The sequence below is a fragment of the Canis aureus genome, chromosome 1 (genome assembly GCF_053574225.1).
Source record: "Canis aureus isolate CA01 chromosome 1, VMU_Caureus_v.1.0, whole genome shotgun sequence".
NCBI lineage: Eukaryota > Metazoa > Chordata > Mammalia > Carnivora > Canidae > Canis > Canis aureus.
This window is the reverse complement of record NC_135611.1, coordinates 87560438-87577280: the sequence shown is the minus strand read 5'-3', so window position 1 is coordinate 87577280 and position 16843 is coordinate 87560438. Positions and strand designations below refer to the sequence as shown.

At 44.0% G+C, this 16843-nt stretch overlaps 1 protein-coding gene and 1 long non-coding RNA gene across 18 annotated transcripts in view; one reads left to right on the top strand and one right to left on the bottom strand.

Moving 5' to 3' along the window:
* TRPM3 (transient receptor potential cation channel subfamily M member 3) overlaps positions 1–16843 on the bottom strand; it is a 500214-nt gene that overhangs the window by 147380 nt on the left and 335991 nt on the right. For all 10 annotated transcript variants that reach the window (XM_077907028.1, XM_077907033.1, XM_077907040.1 and 7 more), the window contains one exon: positions 13699–13822. In XM_077907028.1, the coding sequence (XP_077763154.1) occupies positions 13699–13822 (124 nt within the window). The remainder of the gene's footprint in view (positions 1–13698; positions 13823–16843) is intronic.
* LOC144319287 (uncharacterized) overlaps positions 6790–16843 on the top strand; it is a 130085-nt gene continuing 120031 nt past the window's right edge. For 6 of the 8 annotated variants that reach the window (XR_013385159.1, XR_013385161.1, XR_013385168.1 and 3 more), the window contains exons 1-2: positions 6790–6894; positions 11284–11550. This is a non-coding gene — a long non-coding RNA (uncharacterized LOC144319287). Of the gene's footprint in view, positions 6895–11283; positions 11551–12781; positions 13040–13158; positions 13996–16843 lie in introns of those variants that run through there. The other 2 variants (XR_013385169.1, XR_013385162.1) reach the window with 2 other exon arrangements.

Here is a 16843-nt window from a genome sequence, read left to right as displayed (position 1 = left end):
TGCTGTGCTTGGCATCTGCTCTGCTTCCCGCCCCTTTGTGTGCCCGTGCCCACAGGGCATCTGGGAGTTTGCCGGCATATTATAAGGAGGTTTGGAAAATTCTGCGCTCTGAGCCCTCTGGCTTACCCTTTTGGGGCTGAGAAGGCTACCAAGCACCGCTAAGCTGGCAGAGTGACAAAATCAACCCACACAAGGAGATAAAACAGCTGCAGTGGGGACGGAGATCTTCTGAGGACCAATGAAAGAGGAAGACAAGGATTACGGCTCCTGGATGGCAGATGGTTGAGGTCTGGTTGGAAATCGGGTTGTCGAGAAACATTTTGTCTTAGGCAGAGCTGGAACAGTGGCATTTAAAGCCACACAAAGGCCAGTGATGGGTCCTGGCAATCTCAGGCTCTGCTGGAGTCAGGGTGGGGTCCTCTCCTTCATCATCATGCCCCCATTTTTGTCCACAATGGAACTCGCAGTCGGCCCCTGGGAGTCCTGAGTTTGGGATGCCGGTGGGTGTGTTATCCGGGCACAGTGGCCCTTTCCAGAGCATTCCGCCACTGTAGGGGCAGCTCTCTGCAGGTGCAGGTGCTGAGGATGGTGTATGGAGGGGCTGGAAATATAGAGAGATTTCCAGAAAGCCCTGGAAAAGGAGCTTGCTGTTCAAAGTGACTTCCTGACTTCAAGGCTTCCAGAAAGCACTATCTCTGACAGGGATCATTTCTGTGTTTCCTGCCAGTGAATGTGCATGTTTTTGGCAATGTGAGATGGTGGCGTGGGGAGAAGGAATGAACAACTACAAGGGGAGGAAGAGAGATAAATGAGACGCATTGTTGTTCCAGTCTTTGGAAAGGTTACTCATCCTCCCTGATACTATGTCTTTTTTTTGCTGCCTGTCCCAACCCCACCCCATAGAGACAGAGCCAGAGGGTGAGAAAAGCAAAAGCTTTGGAATTAGACACATCTGTGCTTGAAGGCTGGCTGTTTCAATTATGATGCTGGCTTAGGCAAGAAACCTAATGTCTTAAGCCTTAGTTTCTTAATCTGTGAAATTGGAGAAATAACACCTATCACATAGTGTTATTTTGAGTTTCAAATGAAATATATGTGCAACGTGCCTAGCAGAGGGTCTGAAATAGAGTCCTCCCTAAATAGTAGTTGGAAAAAAAATAAAAGGGCAGGGGGAGAAAAAATACAGTATCAAATATGGCAGACCTGGGCTGTGTGTATGAATTTATTCAGCAGGCATTTAAATCAAGCATCTACTTTCTATCTAGCGATGTGTGACATGCTGGACGAGACATGTCTTCAGGGAGTCTAAAAGTGCAGACACAAACACATGCAAACACAAATAAATGGGAGAAGTGCACAGGGTGGCAAGCACCATCACAAAACAAACAACAGAGGGAAAGGGGGAAGAGCTTTACATAGGGTGGTCAGGGAAGGCTTCCTGGAGGAGGGGGTGTTCAAGCTGAGTATGAAAAATGACAAGAGCCAGCCACGCAAAGTCTAGAGGGAAAGAGTTTCAGGCAGAAGGAAGGGTACAAGCAAATGCCAGAGACCAAAGAAACCCAGAGTGGCTGAGATGAGAGACCAGTGCCACAGCAAGGAAACACACGGGTGTAAGTCCTGGCAGTCATTCTCAGGGAAAACCTCTTGAGAGTCTATCATTTCCCCCCTGCACCCTGCACCCCGTGCCCCTGGAAGTGCCACTTTGTAATGAGATCTCTCCCTTTGTTACCAGCCTGTCCTCTACAGATTTGGAAAAAAAATGGTGCTACTTCGTTAAGGTGAGGTAGCCTGCCCCTGTTCAAATCCCTGGCATTTGATGGTTTGTTAGTGTTGTTAGCTGACAGGATGGTGTGGTTCTGGAACGTTCTGTTGTTCTCCACTGGCTCCATGGGTGGGGGAACTTGATGAAAGGACTCACACTCTGCTCTTGGCATTTGTGCAGCCCCTGCTGGAATCGACTGGTGGAATTTGTGTTTCTCCCCCCAAGCCAGGGCCCTGTGGAGGTTAACATGCTGCCAGGAAAAATCCAACCTTATTTCCTGGGCCCCAAGTCAGCCTACCTCCAGGTGAGGCGGAGAGCTGCAAGCTCCCTATCTTCTGGGTAGAAACCACCCTGGCTCCTACCTAGAATGAGGTTGGTGGGCAGTGGCGAGGGAACTTTATTTCACCCATGTCAGAAGTAGGGTAGTTGTTTTTGCTTTTTTGTGGTTTTTTTTGTTTGTTTGCTTTCATTTTTGTTGTTATTGTTGTTTTTTGTAACTGGTTTTGATTCACTTTCTTTTTCTTGTATAAAGTATGTGGTGGCCACAGCTGGAGCCTGGGTCAGTGAATGTCAGTGAATTCCTGAGAGGGAGACTTGGTGAACACAGTTTGTTTTCTGAGGTCAGGGTGAGACGGCTGTAGGTGTTGGGAATGGCATCAAAAGTGGCCTTTGCAAAGTTGCACAGGGTGGCAGTGTGGCCCCTGGCTGAGTTTTAGCAGTCATCTATACCGGCCATCATCAGTAGCTTCTTGGGCATAGGAGCTGAGGCACAGTGCCAATGCCCCTGTGGTCAGAGGTGAGGTGCACAAGCACAGCCACAGCAGCTGGTCATCATGCATGGGACAATGTGGGCCTTATTGATCTTGTTTTCCAAGTAGCCTTGCCACATAGGTGGGTGGAAAGCTTGACCAGGATCATGGCCCCATGGATGGCAGTGGCCCTCTCCCTGGAGCACTTAACACCCAGACCCACATGCCCGTAGTCCTCTCTGATGGCAATAAATGCCTTGAACCTGTTCCACTGGCCAGCACGGGGTTGCTTTTGCACCAGCATAGTCTTCAAAACCTCATCCTTCAGAGATACCCCAGGAAAAGGTCAGTGATTTCAGATTCCTTAACAGGCAGGAAGAAGAAATATATCTCCGCCAGGACTTGATCTTCATGTCCTTCACCAGGCGGCCCAGCTTGGTGACAGGATCCACTCCTTGCCTTTGGCCCACTCAGAAGCCACTGTGGTCTCCCATCCCAAGGCCCCGGGGTCCTTAGACCCTCCCACCACATCAATGTCATCTGACACTTGGTGTTTTCTCAGAGAAGAAGCAGGGAAATGGTCTTTGAATGGACGATGGCAATGGATGGGAGGGCAGGAGGAGCCACGACCATGCCACTTATCAGCTGACTGATCTCAAGTCAGTAAAAATAGGGAGGACATTCTGTCTCTTAGTGTTGTGGGGAAGATAAAATTACAAAGCAACTGGCAGGCTAGGGATTAATATACTCCTCGTCCTCCATTTCCTTTCCTTCTCTGCTCTCCAGGAGGCGGCGACACCTTTTTCTTCCTGTCTGTCCTTGATCACTGAAGGGGTCATTGCGAGCATGTACAGAGCCCTTGGGGTGGTAGTGAAGTCCCCCAACTTCTGAACACTTGTTAGAAGTCATGGCCAAGCACTTGGAGAATGGGATCCCAGTATAGACAGTTCCCAGCTTTAATTTACGATTTTTCGGCTTTATTCTGGTGTGGAAGTGATTTGCATTCAGTGGAAACTGGATTTTGAATTTTGAATATGGATCATTCTGGGCTGGTGATATATGTTAGGACAATTTCTTGTGATGCAGCCCCAGCTCCTGGTCAGCCCTGCAGTTATGAGGTCAACAACCAGTATGCTGACAACCATTCTGAATCCATACATTCTGTTTTTCACATTTGGTACACTATTCCAGAAATTACATGAAATATTCAACACTTTACTATGAAGTAGGCTTTGTGTTTGATGACTTTGTCCAACTGTAGGCTATTGTGTTCTGAGCACGCACATGATAGGCTCTGCTAAGCTGTGATGTTCAGCAGGTTAGCTGAATTAAATGCATTTTTGGCTTAATAATATTTTCATTTTATGATGGGTTTATCAGGGTGTAACCCCGCTGCAAGCAGAGGAAGATATGTATTTAAAATCAAGTTGATTGTGGCCAATTTCACTTAATTATGCTTTTTCTCTGTTCCAGCCTCCCACCAGGCCTGTTCTTAATATATCATGACACTTCAGTTGGTGGCATCTTTGGAAAATGAGGAGTTTCATATAGGTGAAATTTTGTTTTACAAAAAAATTAAGCCCATCTCCTTGTGACAAATTATACCACAATTATCTAGGCTCAAAGGCATAGAAAGACATAGAACTGTAAGTAGTAATGGTGCAGAAGCAAGTATTCTCTTCTGTGAGAAAGCTTTTACCATCTTTCAGACTCAGGCCACATCCCAGGCCAATGACATGAGAGTCGCCAGGGGTGGGATCCAGGCTTGTTGTGTTTAAAGCTCCCCAAGTGATTCAAACATGTAGCCAATGTTGGAGCCTCTGTCTGCCCTGTGTTTTCCCAACACCTCGAACCTCTATGTTTCTGTGGGTTATGTGCCTATGTTTCTATAAATTAAAAAAAAAGGAAGGAGGAGGAGTACAAGAGGGAGGAAACTACAGTTGTGTGGCCACCAGAGGCCGGTGCTGTGGTCCACAAGGATGGGGATCAGGGATATGTTAGCCATGTCATTAGGGAAATAAAGAAGGAAGATTAGCTCCAGAGTGAGCCTGAGCCCTGGCTGCAGTTGATCATAAGCCGTGGAACTGGGCAGGAGCATAAAGAAAACACAAGAGAGAAAAAGACCAGATGAGAAGGAGAAAAAACAACGCAAATCAGTTCTGAAATAAAGGAGGAGATTGGCAGGCACGACATTTAGATTGTCTTTGAGGGAGAAAATAGCCAAGTAGAGCAGATAAAAATCAAAGATAAATGATAGAGATGATAGCGGCAGTGATCATCTTTATGCGGTGTATGTTTGTCCTCCTCGATCAGGGTAATTTTATCCGGTCAAGGCTGGGGTTTGGTGAAAGCAGATAATACATTGGGAGAATGGTCTATTGGGTGACACGTGATCTGCCTCAGGCTAATGGCCCCAGGCCGAAACCTTGGGATTTGATGAATGTATTCATTTACTGGGCATCACACCTAATAAGAAGAAGCATAAATACTAATATAGATGGAAATGTGGGTGAATGAGTTCACATGACAGGAGGTACTGTATACACATTGATTAGCAAGGAAGGGAGAACAGAAAGCATCCTGCTTTTCGACACCCGGTTTACAAATAACCTGCGTTCTCCAACCTTTCTTGCTCCTTCCCATTTAATTTCCCCTCCACCCTTCTGCAAACACTACGGTTTCCAACCACACCAAAGCATACAGGTTCGAGGGCATTCCATGGGATCCAAGCGGTGGGAAGAAATAAATACTTTGGGAACCACCTGTGCCCCTTGGAGCTGTAATTTTCAAACTTGAGTTCTACAGCCTTTGGTCAAAGGAAGTGTCACTGGGAAGGGTTAGAAAACTCAAGATAAATTAAAAAGAGAGAAAGGTTAAACCAGCGTCTGTTAACGCTTTTTCTCCTTGCATTTAGCTGTGAAGGACATGCTGGAGGAAGCAGAGTCTGGAAATGATGTGAATCCGAGGCTTCTGGGGTGGGGTGGAAGAGGGAGGAAGAAGGAACAGGTTCTAAAATGCGAATACATGAACAATTTTGTGACTAGGGTCATCCTGTCCCAGAGAAGGGGATGACAATCTTTTTCTTCTTTGGAAGTACACTTCCTGGTTTCCTGTTCTTAGTCTCTTTATAGCAAACCAGAAGTTTGCTCTATTATTTACATTGCTTTATGAGACAGTGGGTTCTGAGCTATAAATAGATCTTTGGATCATAGCCCAATTACAAGCTGTGGGCTTCCTGAAATGCATGATTGACTGTTTAGCATGGAAGAGCTTACGTGTACAGGAACTGTTAATGAGAGACGTGGAGGTGCACACAGTTAGAAATTCCTTGGAGGTTAAATGTTCATTCAGATGGAGTATCTCTGAGGGACTAGAAGGAACGAAAGGCAGTGTTTATGGGTCCTGTGGTCCAAACGTAGTTATTGCTATGGGAGGGCATCTACTACAGTGGTTCTTAACTCTTTGGAGTGATTCATCCCTGGGGAATCTGAGAATTGAATGTATTCTTCCCATAATATGCTTATGCTTGCAAAATTTTGCATATATTTTCAGGGGACTCACGGAACTTACTGAAGACTTATGGCTGTTCTTAGACACAAGGCTAAGAATTCTTACTCTATTGAATTCAGAAAAAAACTCTGGTCCCTGTATTCCTTTTTGGATAGTAATATTCCTAGCTGGGAATCGGCTGTAGGGTAGGGGTAGAGAATCCATCTCAGTACTTCTAGAAACTACTACATTTAACATTTGAAGAGAGGATTCAAGAGCTTTCACAAAATACAAAAAGATGTATAAGGCATGGTCTTTTACCTCAAGGAAAATTGGACTTGGTTAGACTAAAGTATAAGGGATAAAATTAGTAGTATTAGTAGTTGTGGCTGGAAAGGTAGACCAGATCCAGACCAGGAAAGGCCTTAAATACTACATTAAGGAACTGAAACTTAATTCCAAGCTAACAGTCTAGCTTGTACAGTCTTCATTGTTTCGCCATATCTATATACCAACACTATAATCAGATCTTTGAATTGATTCCCCTTTAAACTTTGTGTTTATTTAGGCTTACTAGTCATGGTTTTGTGTTTTGTTGTCATTATTTGTAATATAATGCAAATTAAAACATGCCTCTTAAAATAAAAATATTGATTTGTCTTCCTCCTGAAACAATCTCTTATGCAAACAGCATTCCTCACTTTGGCAAACACTGCTAAGGACAATGGGGGTTTCTGATTGGGTGGGAGGGTATAGTTAGGAGAGCTGTTCTTTAAGAGGTGTTCCGCAGCTGAGTATCAGTTGGAACGGAGGGACTGGCCAAGCAGGAACCATTGGTCAAGGCAAACATGGTGAGACCCTGGCCTTGAGGGCAGAGTGGAACGCAGAGTAGAGGTGAGATGTGGAGTCTCTGAAACCCAGTCTCTAGAAAGTCTGTCTTAGATCTGAAACTCAAAACAATTGTTAGGTATAATATTTAATAAGTCAGCTCTTAAAGTAGGAATGCAATAATATGTTTGTTTCTTGTGTATTTATATTTCATTTATCATAATATTTTATTTTTCTCAGTAAAAGAGAGCATTTTCTGTGTTTTCCTAGTGCCTCTAATCCACTGATAATTTTTGCTGACTATGGCTGGGAAAGTTCAGGGATGTTTCTGTTGGTTCTGAGAGAGTCTGAGACCTTGATAGTGAGGATGGAAATCAAATGGGATTTTTCTGTACACTTCTATGGACTCCTCCAATTTGTTTCATTTTTCTGGTTAGCTGAAAAATAGACATAATTCTCTGGAAGAAAAAACAAAGGTATCTAGAGATTAAAGAGTTTGCTGAGTGTCATGCATTAAATGCAAATCTGGGATTTGAAGCCAAGCAAATGGAGTCTAAAACCTGCATCATCCTTATTCCTAGAAAATGATATTCTAATCTAAGAGTTTCAGAACCTTCAAAAATCAACCTGCAATCACCCACTGTGTGTTGAGAATGTAATATGGAGAACATTTTTAAGGGAGCTATACTTCTTCTGCATTCTTTTCCCACTATCTCATTTAAAATATTGAGATTTAAATTATGTGATGATGACATTTAAATGAACTTAAAAGAAGTAAGGTACAATTCAGTATCTATCTCAAAGAGCATTTCTATTTCTCTCCAAACCCTGTGTTGTAAAGGACTGTTTTTTTAACTTGATACATGACTCTATGACTCTCAGCCATTTGGCTTAAAAAGCTCCTTCCTTTGCAGCTTTGTTTTCTCCCCTCATGATCATAGGAGTCTACTGTGCTTGTTTGGCTGTTGGTGTTAAACAGGGTAGACAGTGGCAGGTTACGTATATGTTTCCTTTTGTCTGTACTTTCTGTCCATTGAGATGAGCAAAGAGGGAAGCTGGAATATGAAGGTGGGATGATAGATTTCCAAGGTCAAATTGTGCCTAACTAACAATTTTAGCTAGGACTACGGAAACACAAGGGCAAGTGTAGACATCTGTGCTTACACTCGAATTAGTATCTATAGTTACTCATAGAATAAATGTAATTATAGTGAAAGTCATCCAGGGCTTCCTCAGAGCCTCATACTGTGTCAATGTTCTTTACACGTGCTAAAATGCTGCATTCTTAGTAACTCAGGGTAACCTGGGTCTTCAGGAGCATCTCCTACACGATGCTGAGACCCTAACTTGCCAAGTAACACTCACCCAGCTGCCTGCCCATGGTATCAAGAGTCTGATTTTCTAAGCAAGGAACATCTCAGACTTTGTGGTCCTTTTCTGGATAGAAGGGGCTTGTTGACAAAAAGAGAAGAAACTTCTTTGTTTAGAAGTCATGTTTGCTTAGTTTTTATGAATCTATGAAGATAGGTAGAGAGAATTGCCTCTCATTTTTCCAAATGCGGCCAAAGTTGTGATGTGATATCAGCATACACTTTAAATACACCCTCGTAAAGAAACAGATCTCCCTGAATTGGAAGGTAGAGGACATTGGCCTCCAGGGACTCATCGGAAAGACACGGACCACACTTCTCTGTGGCTTTCCCTAGTGTCTAAGGGAGATTCGCCAGCTCTATAGCCTGTCAAGCAAGAACAGGAAGCCGTGTGAGTGACATCTGGGGACTGCCTGGCCTTGTACTTGGCAGGGCATGGATATAGGGCATGGGAAACCCTTGGGCCAGTCTTGATCTTTTGGTCTATGATGATTTTTGTCTCACTGTGTCTTTTTTTTTTTTTTTTTTTTTTAAAGAATCAAAGTATAATCTTACCAGTAGGAGGAAGTGTGGTAGATCTAGAACACATAAGTATTATTAAAGTGGTCAGTCCTGGGGCTTCATGGAGTTAAGTCACTTGAATGATAAAGCCAGAACTGGAATTCAGGTTTGTCTGCTCCTAGAGCTTTTTCCTCATAACCACTACATTAGAATACCTCCCACAACTTAAGCAGATGGCCCTGAATCAAACCTAAGTCCATAAACCAAATCTATGACTCCCTAAGGAGATGTAACACTGCGTTAGTGGAGATTTTAAGGCAATTTATAGATATTAAATACATATCTGTCCCCACTAATGTATATTCATCTGAATTCGTTCATTTATTCACCCATTAAATAAAGATTTATTGAGTGTCTGCTATGTATATGCTCTGCTGCTAAGGGATAAGGGATAAGTGAGTGAAGGGAAAACAGAATAATGAATTAGATACAGATTCTGCTCTTAACAGCTTTCATGAGAAGTCAAAGATATATAAATGACTTAAGGTATAAATGATAAGTACACAAGAGAGCTGCAAATAAAGGAGTGCAGTGTATTCTAGGTGTGTGTGTGTATGCATGTGTGTGAATGTGGCATGTGCACTCGTGCATTCATAGGCATATGTGTGTTTGGCAATTGGTTATGGCTAATTGAGAGAGCCCTAAGTTTGAAAAAATGCAGGGAAGCAGGCAATAATAATAATAAAAAATAACTGCAAGAAGATTGGTTTCCTTAGCATGAAAGGTCCATAAAAAAGCGATGGAATTTAAGACTGGAAATATAAGCGAAACATTTACATTCAGATGAGTGATGTCATTGATTCTGTGCTTCAGTTGGAAGCAACTGGCATTACTGTATAGAGGGGCCAGCAGACCACAGCTTGTGTGTTAGATTTGACCCGTGGCCTGATTTTCGATGGTCAGTCAGTGGAGAATGGCTGTTAGATTTGAGAGTAGCCCTTGGCTATTCCTTGCCTGAAGGTGTCCCCCCTCTCCCCTGGTGAGAATGTGATGACACTGAGATGCCACAGCTTTGGCTGCTAGGAAGGAACAGTTTTACCTTGCAGGCTGTGTGTCCATCATCTTCCAAATACATCTCGATCCCAGGTCCCCTCTGATTGCACCCAAGCTACCTCTCCACTGTGTTTCTGTGGCATCCCCAGAAGCTTCTTGACTGAAGAGGTTTAAGGACAAATCAATTTATTTTCCCTCATGTACATCCTGAATTGATGGACTGGATAAGCATACTTATTAGTCTAGTTGCAAAGATCACTTCTGGGCTTTAGAATCACTACAGCACAGGAGAACTCAGTGGAGGGAAGGAAGCAAGAGGCTGGTGTCCCCATACCATAAAGGCAGTCATAGGTATTGCAAAGGTCCCCAAGTGGCAGTCAGACTATCAAGGTTTCCACAATTGTAGGGAGCAGGAGAGACGACTGGCATCACTAGAGGCCCAAGTAAGAACGAAACGACCCTGCTTTGGGAGTGGTACCGAGAAGCAGCAGGCCCAGGGGCAGAGGGGTGGGTAAGTGAAAGGACCCCGGCCAGCGAAGAGTGGAAACAGTCTGCACTCCCTGCGAGGCACAGGGCAGAGAACACTGCACTCAATTCCACTCCGCTTCTGTGAAAATCATCTCAGAAGTTTGAGCTCTGACTAGCGAGTCACAGAGAAGCTTGGTGTTCAAGTTTGAGATGAATGAGTGATGGTGGCAAGTGGAGGAGGGAGGGCAGTTGTGCTTGGAGCTGGGAGTGGATTTTAAAGTCCTGGTTTTGGGAGCAGAGTCCGCACTGAGTGTGGACCTGACTCCCGGGTGTGATTGACAGGTGGTGGCAAGGTGGCCCGTGTGAGGTCCAGCAGCTGAGAAAGGACAGCAGGTGGGAGGAACCATCAGTGTGGACACAAAGGTGGTGAACTAGTCTCTGGACTAGTGGCCTCCTCCACTGGGACGCGGTCTGGGCCCCACATACCATGGGGGGCTTACATGGCTGAGCGAGGTCCTCCTTCACTACAGAGTGGAAGGAAAATGTGCTAAAGCAGTGGGGCTGGAGGGTCAGAAGGGGCGCACAGGATGTCGAGGAGGCAGAGCAGGGGCGAGGAGCTGGCCCTGCACTTTGGAACTAGAAGACTTTGGTTTCTACACATACAATCAGCCTCACACTGTGCTTTGCCACTTGGGGTCCTCTTCCTGGTCCCGAGCTCTTCCTGACTAGACTCCTCTTGATGAGGAAGGGGGTGACAGGACACGAGGTGCCTCCAAGTTGATATGCTGCTGAGAACAGATTTAATCTCTTTCTCTTTTGGTAACTCTGATGGAACGTAGCTCAGAGGCTGCTTTCTAGGGGGATGTATCTTCTCAAAAGGTGACAGATTCTGAGATGTTGTTTGGACCCAAGAGGAGAAGTAAATTGCTCCAAGGACAATATGGAATGAATAGAAAGTACCACCAAAAGGCCCATCGAGGGGTATTTTTCATGAGGCCACGTGGCCCAGGCACCTGAATTTCACAAGCTAATTACACATCCCTGGTGAAATTCTTTCTTACAGAAGTTACAAGGATGCGGGGGTGAGAAAGACGTCAGCCCGGCTCTGGCACCAGATCCCTTCACTGAACTTAGCAAGAGTTAGACTGACCTCAGAATGGTCTATCCCACTTCATCTGTGAAGGGAATAAATGCAACTGGGAGGCTACAGAAGTGAGGAAGAGCTCCATGTGAACTTCTGAGAAGTGGAAACTTTCACCCCAAACCTGGGAGGGGCTGAAGGTTCTCACCAAGTTCATGTGGCTGTTTCCTGGCCGTGAGATGTGCTAAGGTAGGCAGCCTGGGGAGTAGAAGCCACCTGGGCTCTGCGGCAGGACACCCCCTCCCGGCGGGCTCCTCCTGGCGGTGTGCACATCTCCACTCTCCCTCCATCTCACTTTCTTCCTCGACTCGCCTCCAAAGGGGAGAAACAATACCTGCCTCATGTCCACATCATTTATAAAGCATCTGGTGCTTTCTGTGCACATGAACAGTCCCTCCAAAATGAAAATTCTTGTGATTTAAAAAAAAATCTTAATTTCTGCCCAGTTCTGAGAAGAGGATAACTTATTTCCTGTTAAGATTGCATTGCCTTAGCCCACAGCTAGGGATATCTCACGTATCTTGCAGTAAATATCTGTCACTAAGATACAGTTGACCTTTACAGCAGGGGCTATGAAGAAGCAACATAATGATTATTAGGTAGAGTCCCAGGGAATAGTCCTGCGGAATACTTCACTTGGGGAGGCCACTCACCTTCATTTGGTTCTATGACTTCTAAGTGGTTCCTTGAATTTTAATCCTAACTGCCTTTCTAGGAAATTTACAGGACCCCAGAAATGGATAGTTCTGGTAAGTTTTCACAGTTGGCATTGGGAAACTGACTGTTAGCATGAAGTCAGTAGGAAACCCATCCTATGGGTGGCATGCTGAGGGGTTCATGCCCCCCTCTGGGGCTAGAGGGAGTGTTGAACTGAGTCTCCTTGCGGGCACCAGCAGTCGTGGCTGTGAACCTCATCAGTGTGCTGGCTTCTCTATACAAAGTGGACAGACTACCTGGGTCTATGGACACTCAAGGATTAGAGGTGCAAAACCCAGAAGGGGCTGAAGGTTCTCACAAAGGTCATGGAGGATACTTGCTGGGCGTAGGTCTTGCTTACTTGAGTCAAGTCCTGTTTTCCTAAATATTTGGCTTCTCAAACTCAGAAGTTGCCTCCTTTCCCTGCTCTCCTCCCTCCTGGCAGTCACAGTGAGCCTCTGTGGGTGTCAGCAGCTGTCCTGGGCATCAGGACACCATCCTGAGCAAGACCGCTCTAGGCCATGCTTAGTGGGGGAACTGGCTGAAAGCGGCTCACTCCAGCCCCTCCTTACCCTATCTGCCTCCCCGTGGTTGAACCTTTCAGAGTCTGGCCCTGGTGTCCCTCTGGAGGAGAAGTGCCCCCCTTACATCCCCAAAGATAATCATTCCATAATGCCCACGCAGACTTAGGGTGATTCAAAACCTGAGGAAGGCTTCTGTTCAGGTTTAAGCTGCTCTTTTAACTTCCCCTGTCAGCAGGCGGGCTCCAATGACCTCTGAGGATAGTCTTTGCTTGCTGAGGCCTGCAGGGAATCTGCTCAGAGTGGGCGATGTACAACATTTGATTCAATGAGACAATTTCTGATAAAAGCATTTCCCGCAGAGATTAAATGCCACGGTGTTGAGTCCTGCTCCCTCATTTACTAATCAAGTCTGTTTGCATCTCCTCATCTGTAAGGTGAGGATAATAATGGTACCTCTCTCATTGGGACAGTTGTAAAGATCACAGAAGTTAATGCATGTAAAGATTTCTCGTGCTGCCTGGCACATAGCAAGTACTCGTTAAATGTTAGCTCGTGTTATTTCTGTTCACTCTAACAGAAGGTCTCTGGGATGATACCACATTTGCAAGACACTTGCACCAGATGTAAGGAATGTTTCAGCAGTTATTGGAGGACACTTTGGAAGCTACAGGAGTTTCCAGCATTCCGTGGGCATGTCACTCCCTTTTCTACCTGCATGGATTAGCACATTAGCCCAGCCCCTGTGTCACTAAGATATTTGACAATAAGCCCATCAGTGATTCCCTACTCCCAAGCAAAGGGAAGCACCAAGGGAAGCATTTTCCAGAGGAAACCTATTTTCTCTCCTCCACTCCTTTGTGGAGGCAATCGGAAGCATTCAGGGTAAGCTTCACTAGGATGCTGAAACCCAGCTACACACACTTCATTAAATCTGGGCAGAAAAAGTAGTGTCTTTGCTACTGAGGGGAGGAGGCTACAGGAGCCAATAGAGCCTGGGGAACGTTGTGAGCTTGGCTGGAAATAAAGAACAGTTGGTGTGTGATTCAAGAAAATGTTTCGATGGACTAAAGGAATATGGAGAGGCCTCTGCCACTCGTGGGGAACGCTGTTTACATACCAATTCCTTCTTCTTCATGCACTCCATGAGGATGATGAACAGATGCTGGGCTTGGGTCCGAGTGTACGTGAAAGTCTTCTGGATGGTCACCAGCAACTGGTCCCTCAGGGATTCGTTGATAAGTCTGCAATTAGGAACAATGTCAACAATGGGTCAACCCAGTTCTTCTTCAGTACAGGTTTCTGAGAAATATTCTAGAACTCAAGAAAGCATTGTGAGGATCGGCTTTGGACAGGAGTTATTTCTTCCTGTATGTTTCTCACCACAGTTATTTTGACTGTGATAATCTAAAAAAACAACAGCGCACTTAAAAATAAATCCATTTTAATGTCTCATAACCTGAACGAGTAAAGTCAGAAGATTAATTTGGGTCTTTTTTTTTGTCTTTTTTTCTTTTATAATGACAGTATCTAATACCCTCTTCTTCAAGTGCCGCTTTAAAAAGCCTTGCTTATTAGCATCTTAGTAAAAATTTACTGTATTACTTATATGAAGCTTTAAATGTCAACTTCAGCTCTAATTGTATGGAAAAAGCCTCCATCTCAGTAATTTGAGCATGAATGAGGAGAGATAGGACTTATGTTTCTTTTAAAACCATTTCCTGTAGGTGGAGCTTCTCTGACCTATGATTCAGGTTATCATTTATGTCAAGCATTTGCTGTGTTACAGCCAACAAGAGTATGACCCACAGACTCTTAATAATGGACTGCTTCATTAAAAGACAGTTTTCATGCTATAGAAGAACAAGGAAAAGCAAGGGAGGTACGTTATACCCAATCACTACCCTGATGCTTATCGAAGATGAACCAGCTGTAACTTCTAACTCTGCCCTCCCTAACTAGCCTGGTGTGAACAGGGCTATCTTTACCAGCCATCAGATGGCAGGGAATGAAAAATCACTTTACTGTTATAGATTCTGTCCAAAATCAGGAAGATGAAACTGCTTCCAAGGACCAGTGACAAAATTATCATACTTTGCCTAGCATTTTACAGTTTTATAATTTTTTTTTCTGTAATTGAAGAACTAGAAACTCCTATATACAATAGTAAAATATAATTATCTCATTTGGTGCTCATGGGAACCCTGAAGGCCAAAGGTCCATAGAATTTAAAAGGGAAGGGTATTTTAGCTGAAAAGAGATGGATGCTTAAGGTCCTCAGCAAATAAGTGGCAGAGCCAGAACCAGAATCTATGTCTTCTGATTCCTTGTCCAATACTCTTTCCACTGCACCACTGCCTCTTATTACACCAAGAACCCTATACCATGGCCTCTCTTCATCATTGTGGCTACTTGAGAAGCAAATTATAATGTTTGCTTCAGGGGCAACTTGGGTGGCTTAGTGGTTGAGTTTCTACCTTCATCTCAGGTCGTGATCCTGGGATCCTAGGATTGAGTCCCACATCGGGCTCCCTGCGTGGAGCCTGCTTCTCCCTCCGCATATGTCTCTGCCTCTCTCTGTGTCCCTCATGAATGAGTAAGTAAGTAAAATCTTAAAAAAATAACATTTGCTTTAATGTGAAAGTAGACTAATTTTTGTTGCTTAAAAAAAAAAAAAAAAGCCAGATGGAAGGCTTGAGGATATCTTCTTATCAGTGGCCTTCTTTTCCCCAAGATTGTGTGAGGATCATCTGAGCCCACTAGGCTGAACATTATGGTGCCTTAAGCTTTGAGGAGGGTGCATTCCTCATGACAGAATTATACCAAGGATCCTGGCATGTCACTCAGCTCTATGGAGGATTGGCTTACACTTTCTCCACCCCACCCCCTGCCCCGGAACCTTTATATCATGAACATTTAGAAAAAGAGAATGGTCTAGATGAAGCTGAAAAATACTGCCAGATATTCTCAAGATTACTAAATTATTCTGGAGGACTCTGTTGCCTTAGGTGTAGACCAATCTGAAACCATTCATGTATTCATTCATTCATTCAACAATTGCCTAGTGATGTCTATTTAGTACCAGACTCTGTTGTACATGCCAGAGCTAGAGGGATAGATGAGAGACATACACTCCCAACCTTCAATGAGCTTACACACTGGAGTAGAAAGACAGGAACCAGCAATTCAACTGTGATTGACAGTAGTAAAGAAATAGAGAATTTGTGACAGTTGAATATAATCTAATTTGGGGGTACAAGGAAGACTCCTTTGAGGACGTGCTGTTTAATCTGAGACTTGAAGAATAAATGAGCATTAGCATGATCAGGGAGATGGTGGGGCTAACTAAGAGCCTTCTTGGCAGGTGAAACAGCATGAATAAGCCTAGTTTTGAGGAAATAAAAGAAGGTCAGTATGGTTAGAACATGAAGAGCAAAAGAAATATTGGAACAAGATGGTGTGGCAAAAGGGATGAGGATAAGACCATGGTGGAGGGGGGACTTTTAAGATAGTGTTAGAGATTCTGGATTTTATCCCACAGGTAATGAAGCCACTGGAGGGTGACATGATCATGTCTGCGTTGCCAAATTTCTTAAAGGGTTAATACATGAGCACTCATACCTGGGCATGTATCTATTTGACAGGCAACCCATGTGGATGGATCTAGAGTTCTGCAATATTGAGTATACATAAATGTATATTCAATACATAAATGTTGTACATGATTAACAACACAAGAAGAGATTCTCCTGATTAGCCACTTGGTTGATTCAATCACTCATCTGCAGGTGTTTAATTTTGATAACAACTCAAAATTTGTTTTCCATTGCTAACCATCTGCAGTGAAATCCCAGTTCCCTGAGGTCATTAACTGAGGGATTTGTTATTTGTATGTAGTCTATCACTTTGTAAAAATTGAGAAATCATGCACAACTTAGTTGATTGTGAGCTTTATTGGTGAGGAGCACTGAAAGACACTAAAGATCTTATATTTTTAGCTCAATTTTGCAACTGAATGAAGTTGTGCCTTTGGTTAAGTCATTTAGCAGAAAGAACCTGGAATTCTATGTCTAGAAGTACAAGGATTCTCTAGACTGGTGTTTTGCAAAGTGTGAGGTGCCCATCACTGATGGAGCAAAATGGTTTTACGTGGCACAAAGATGATTTGGTCTTTCCAAAGCATTAAGTTATACTCATTAAACATTAAATAACTGTTATTCTGCATTTAGTTCTTTTTCCATCTTGACTGCATCAAGAGGAAAGTC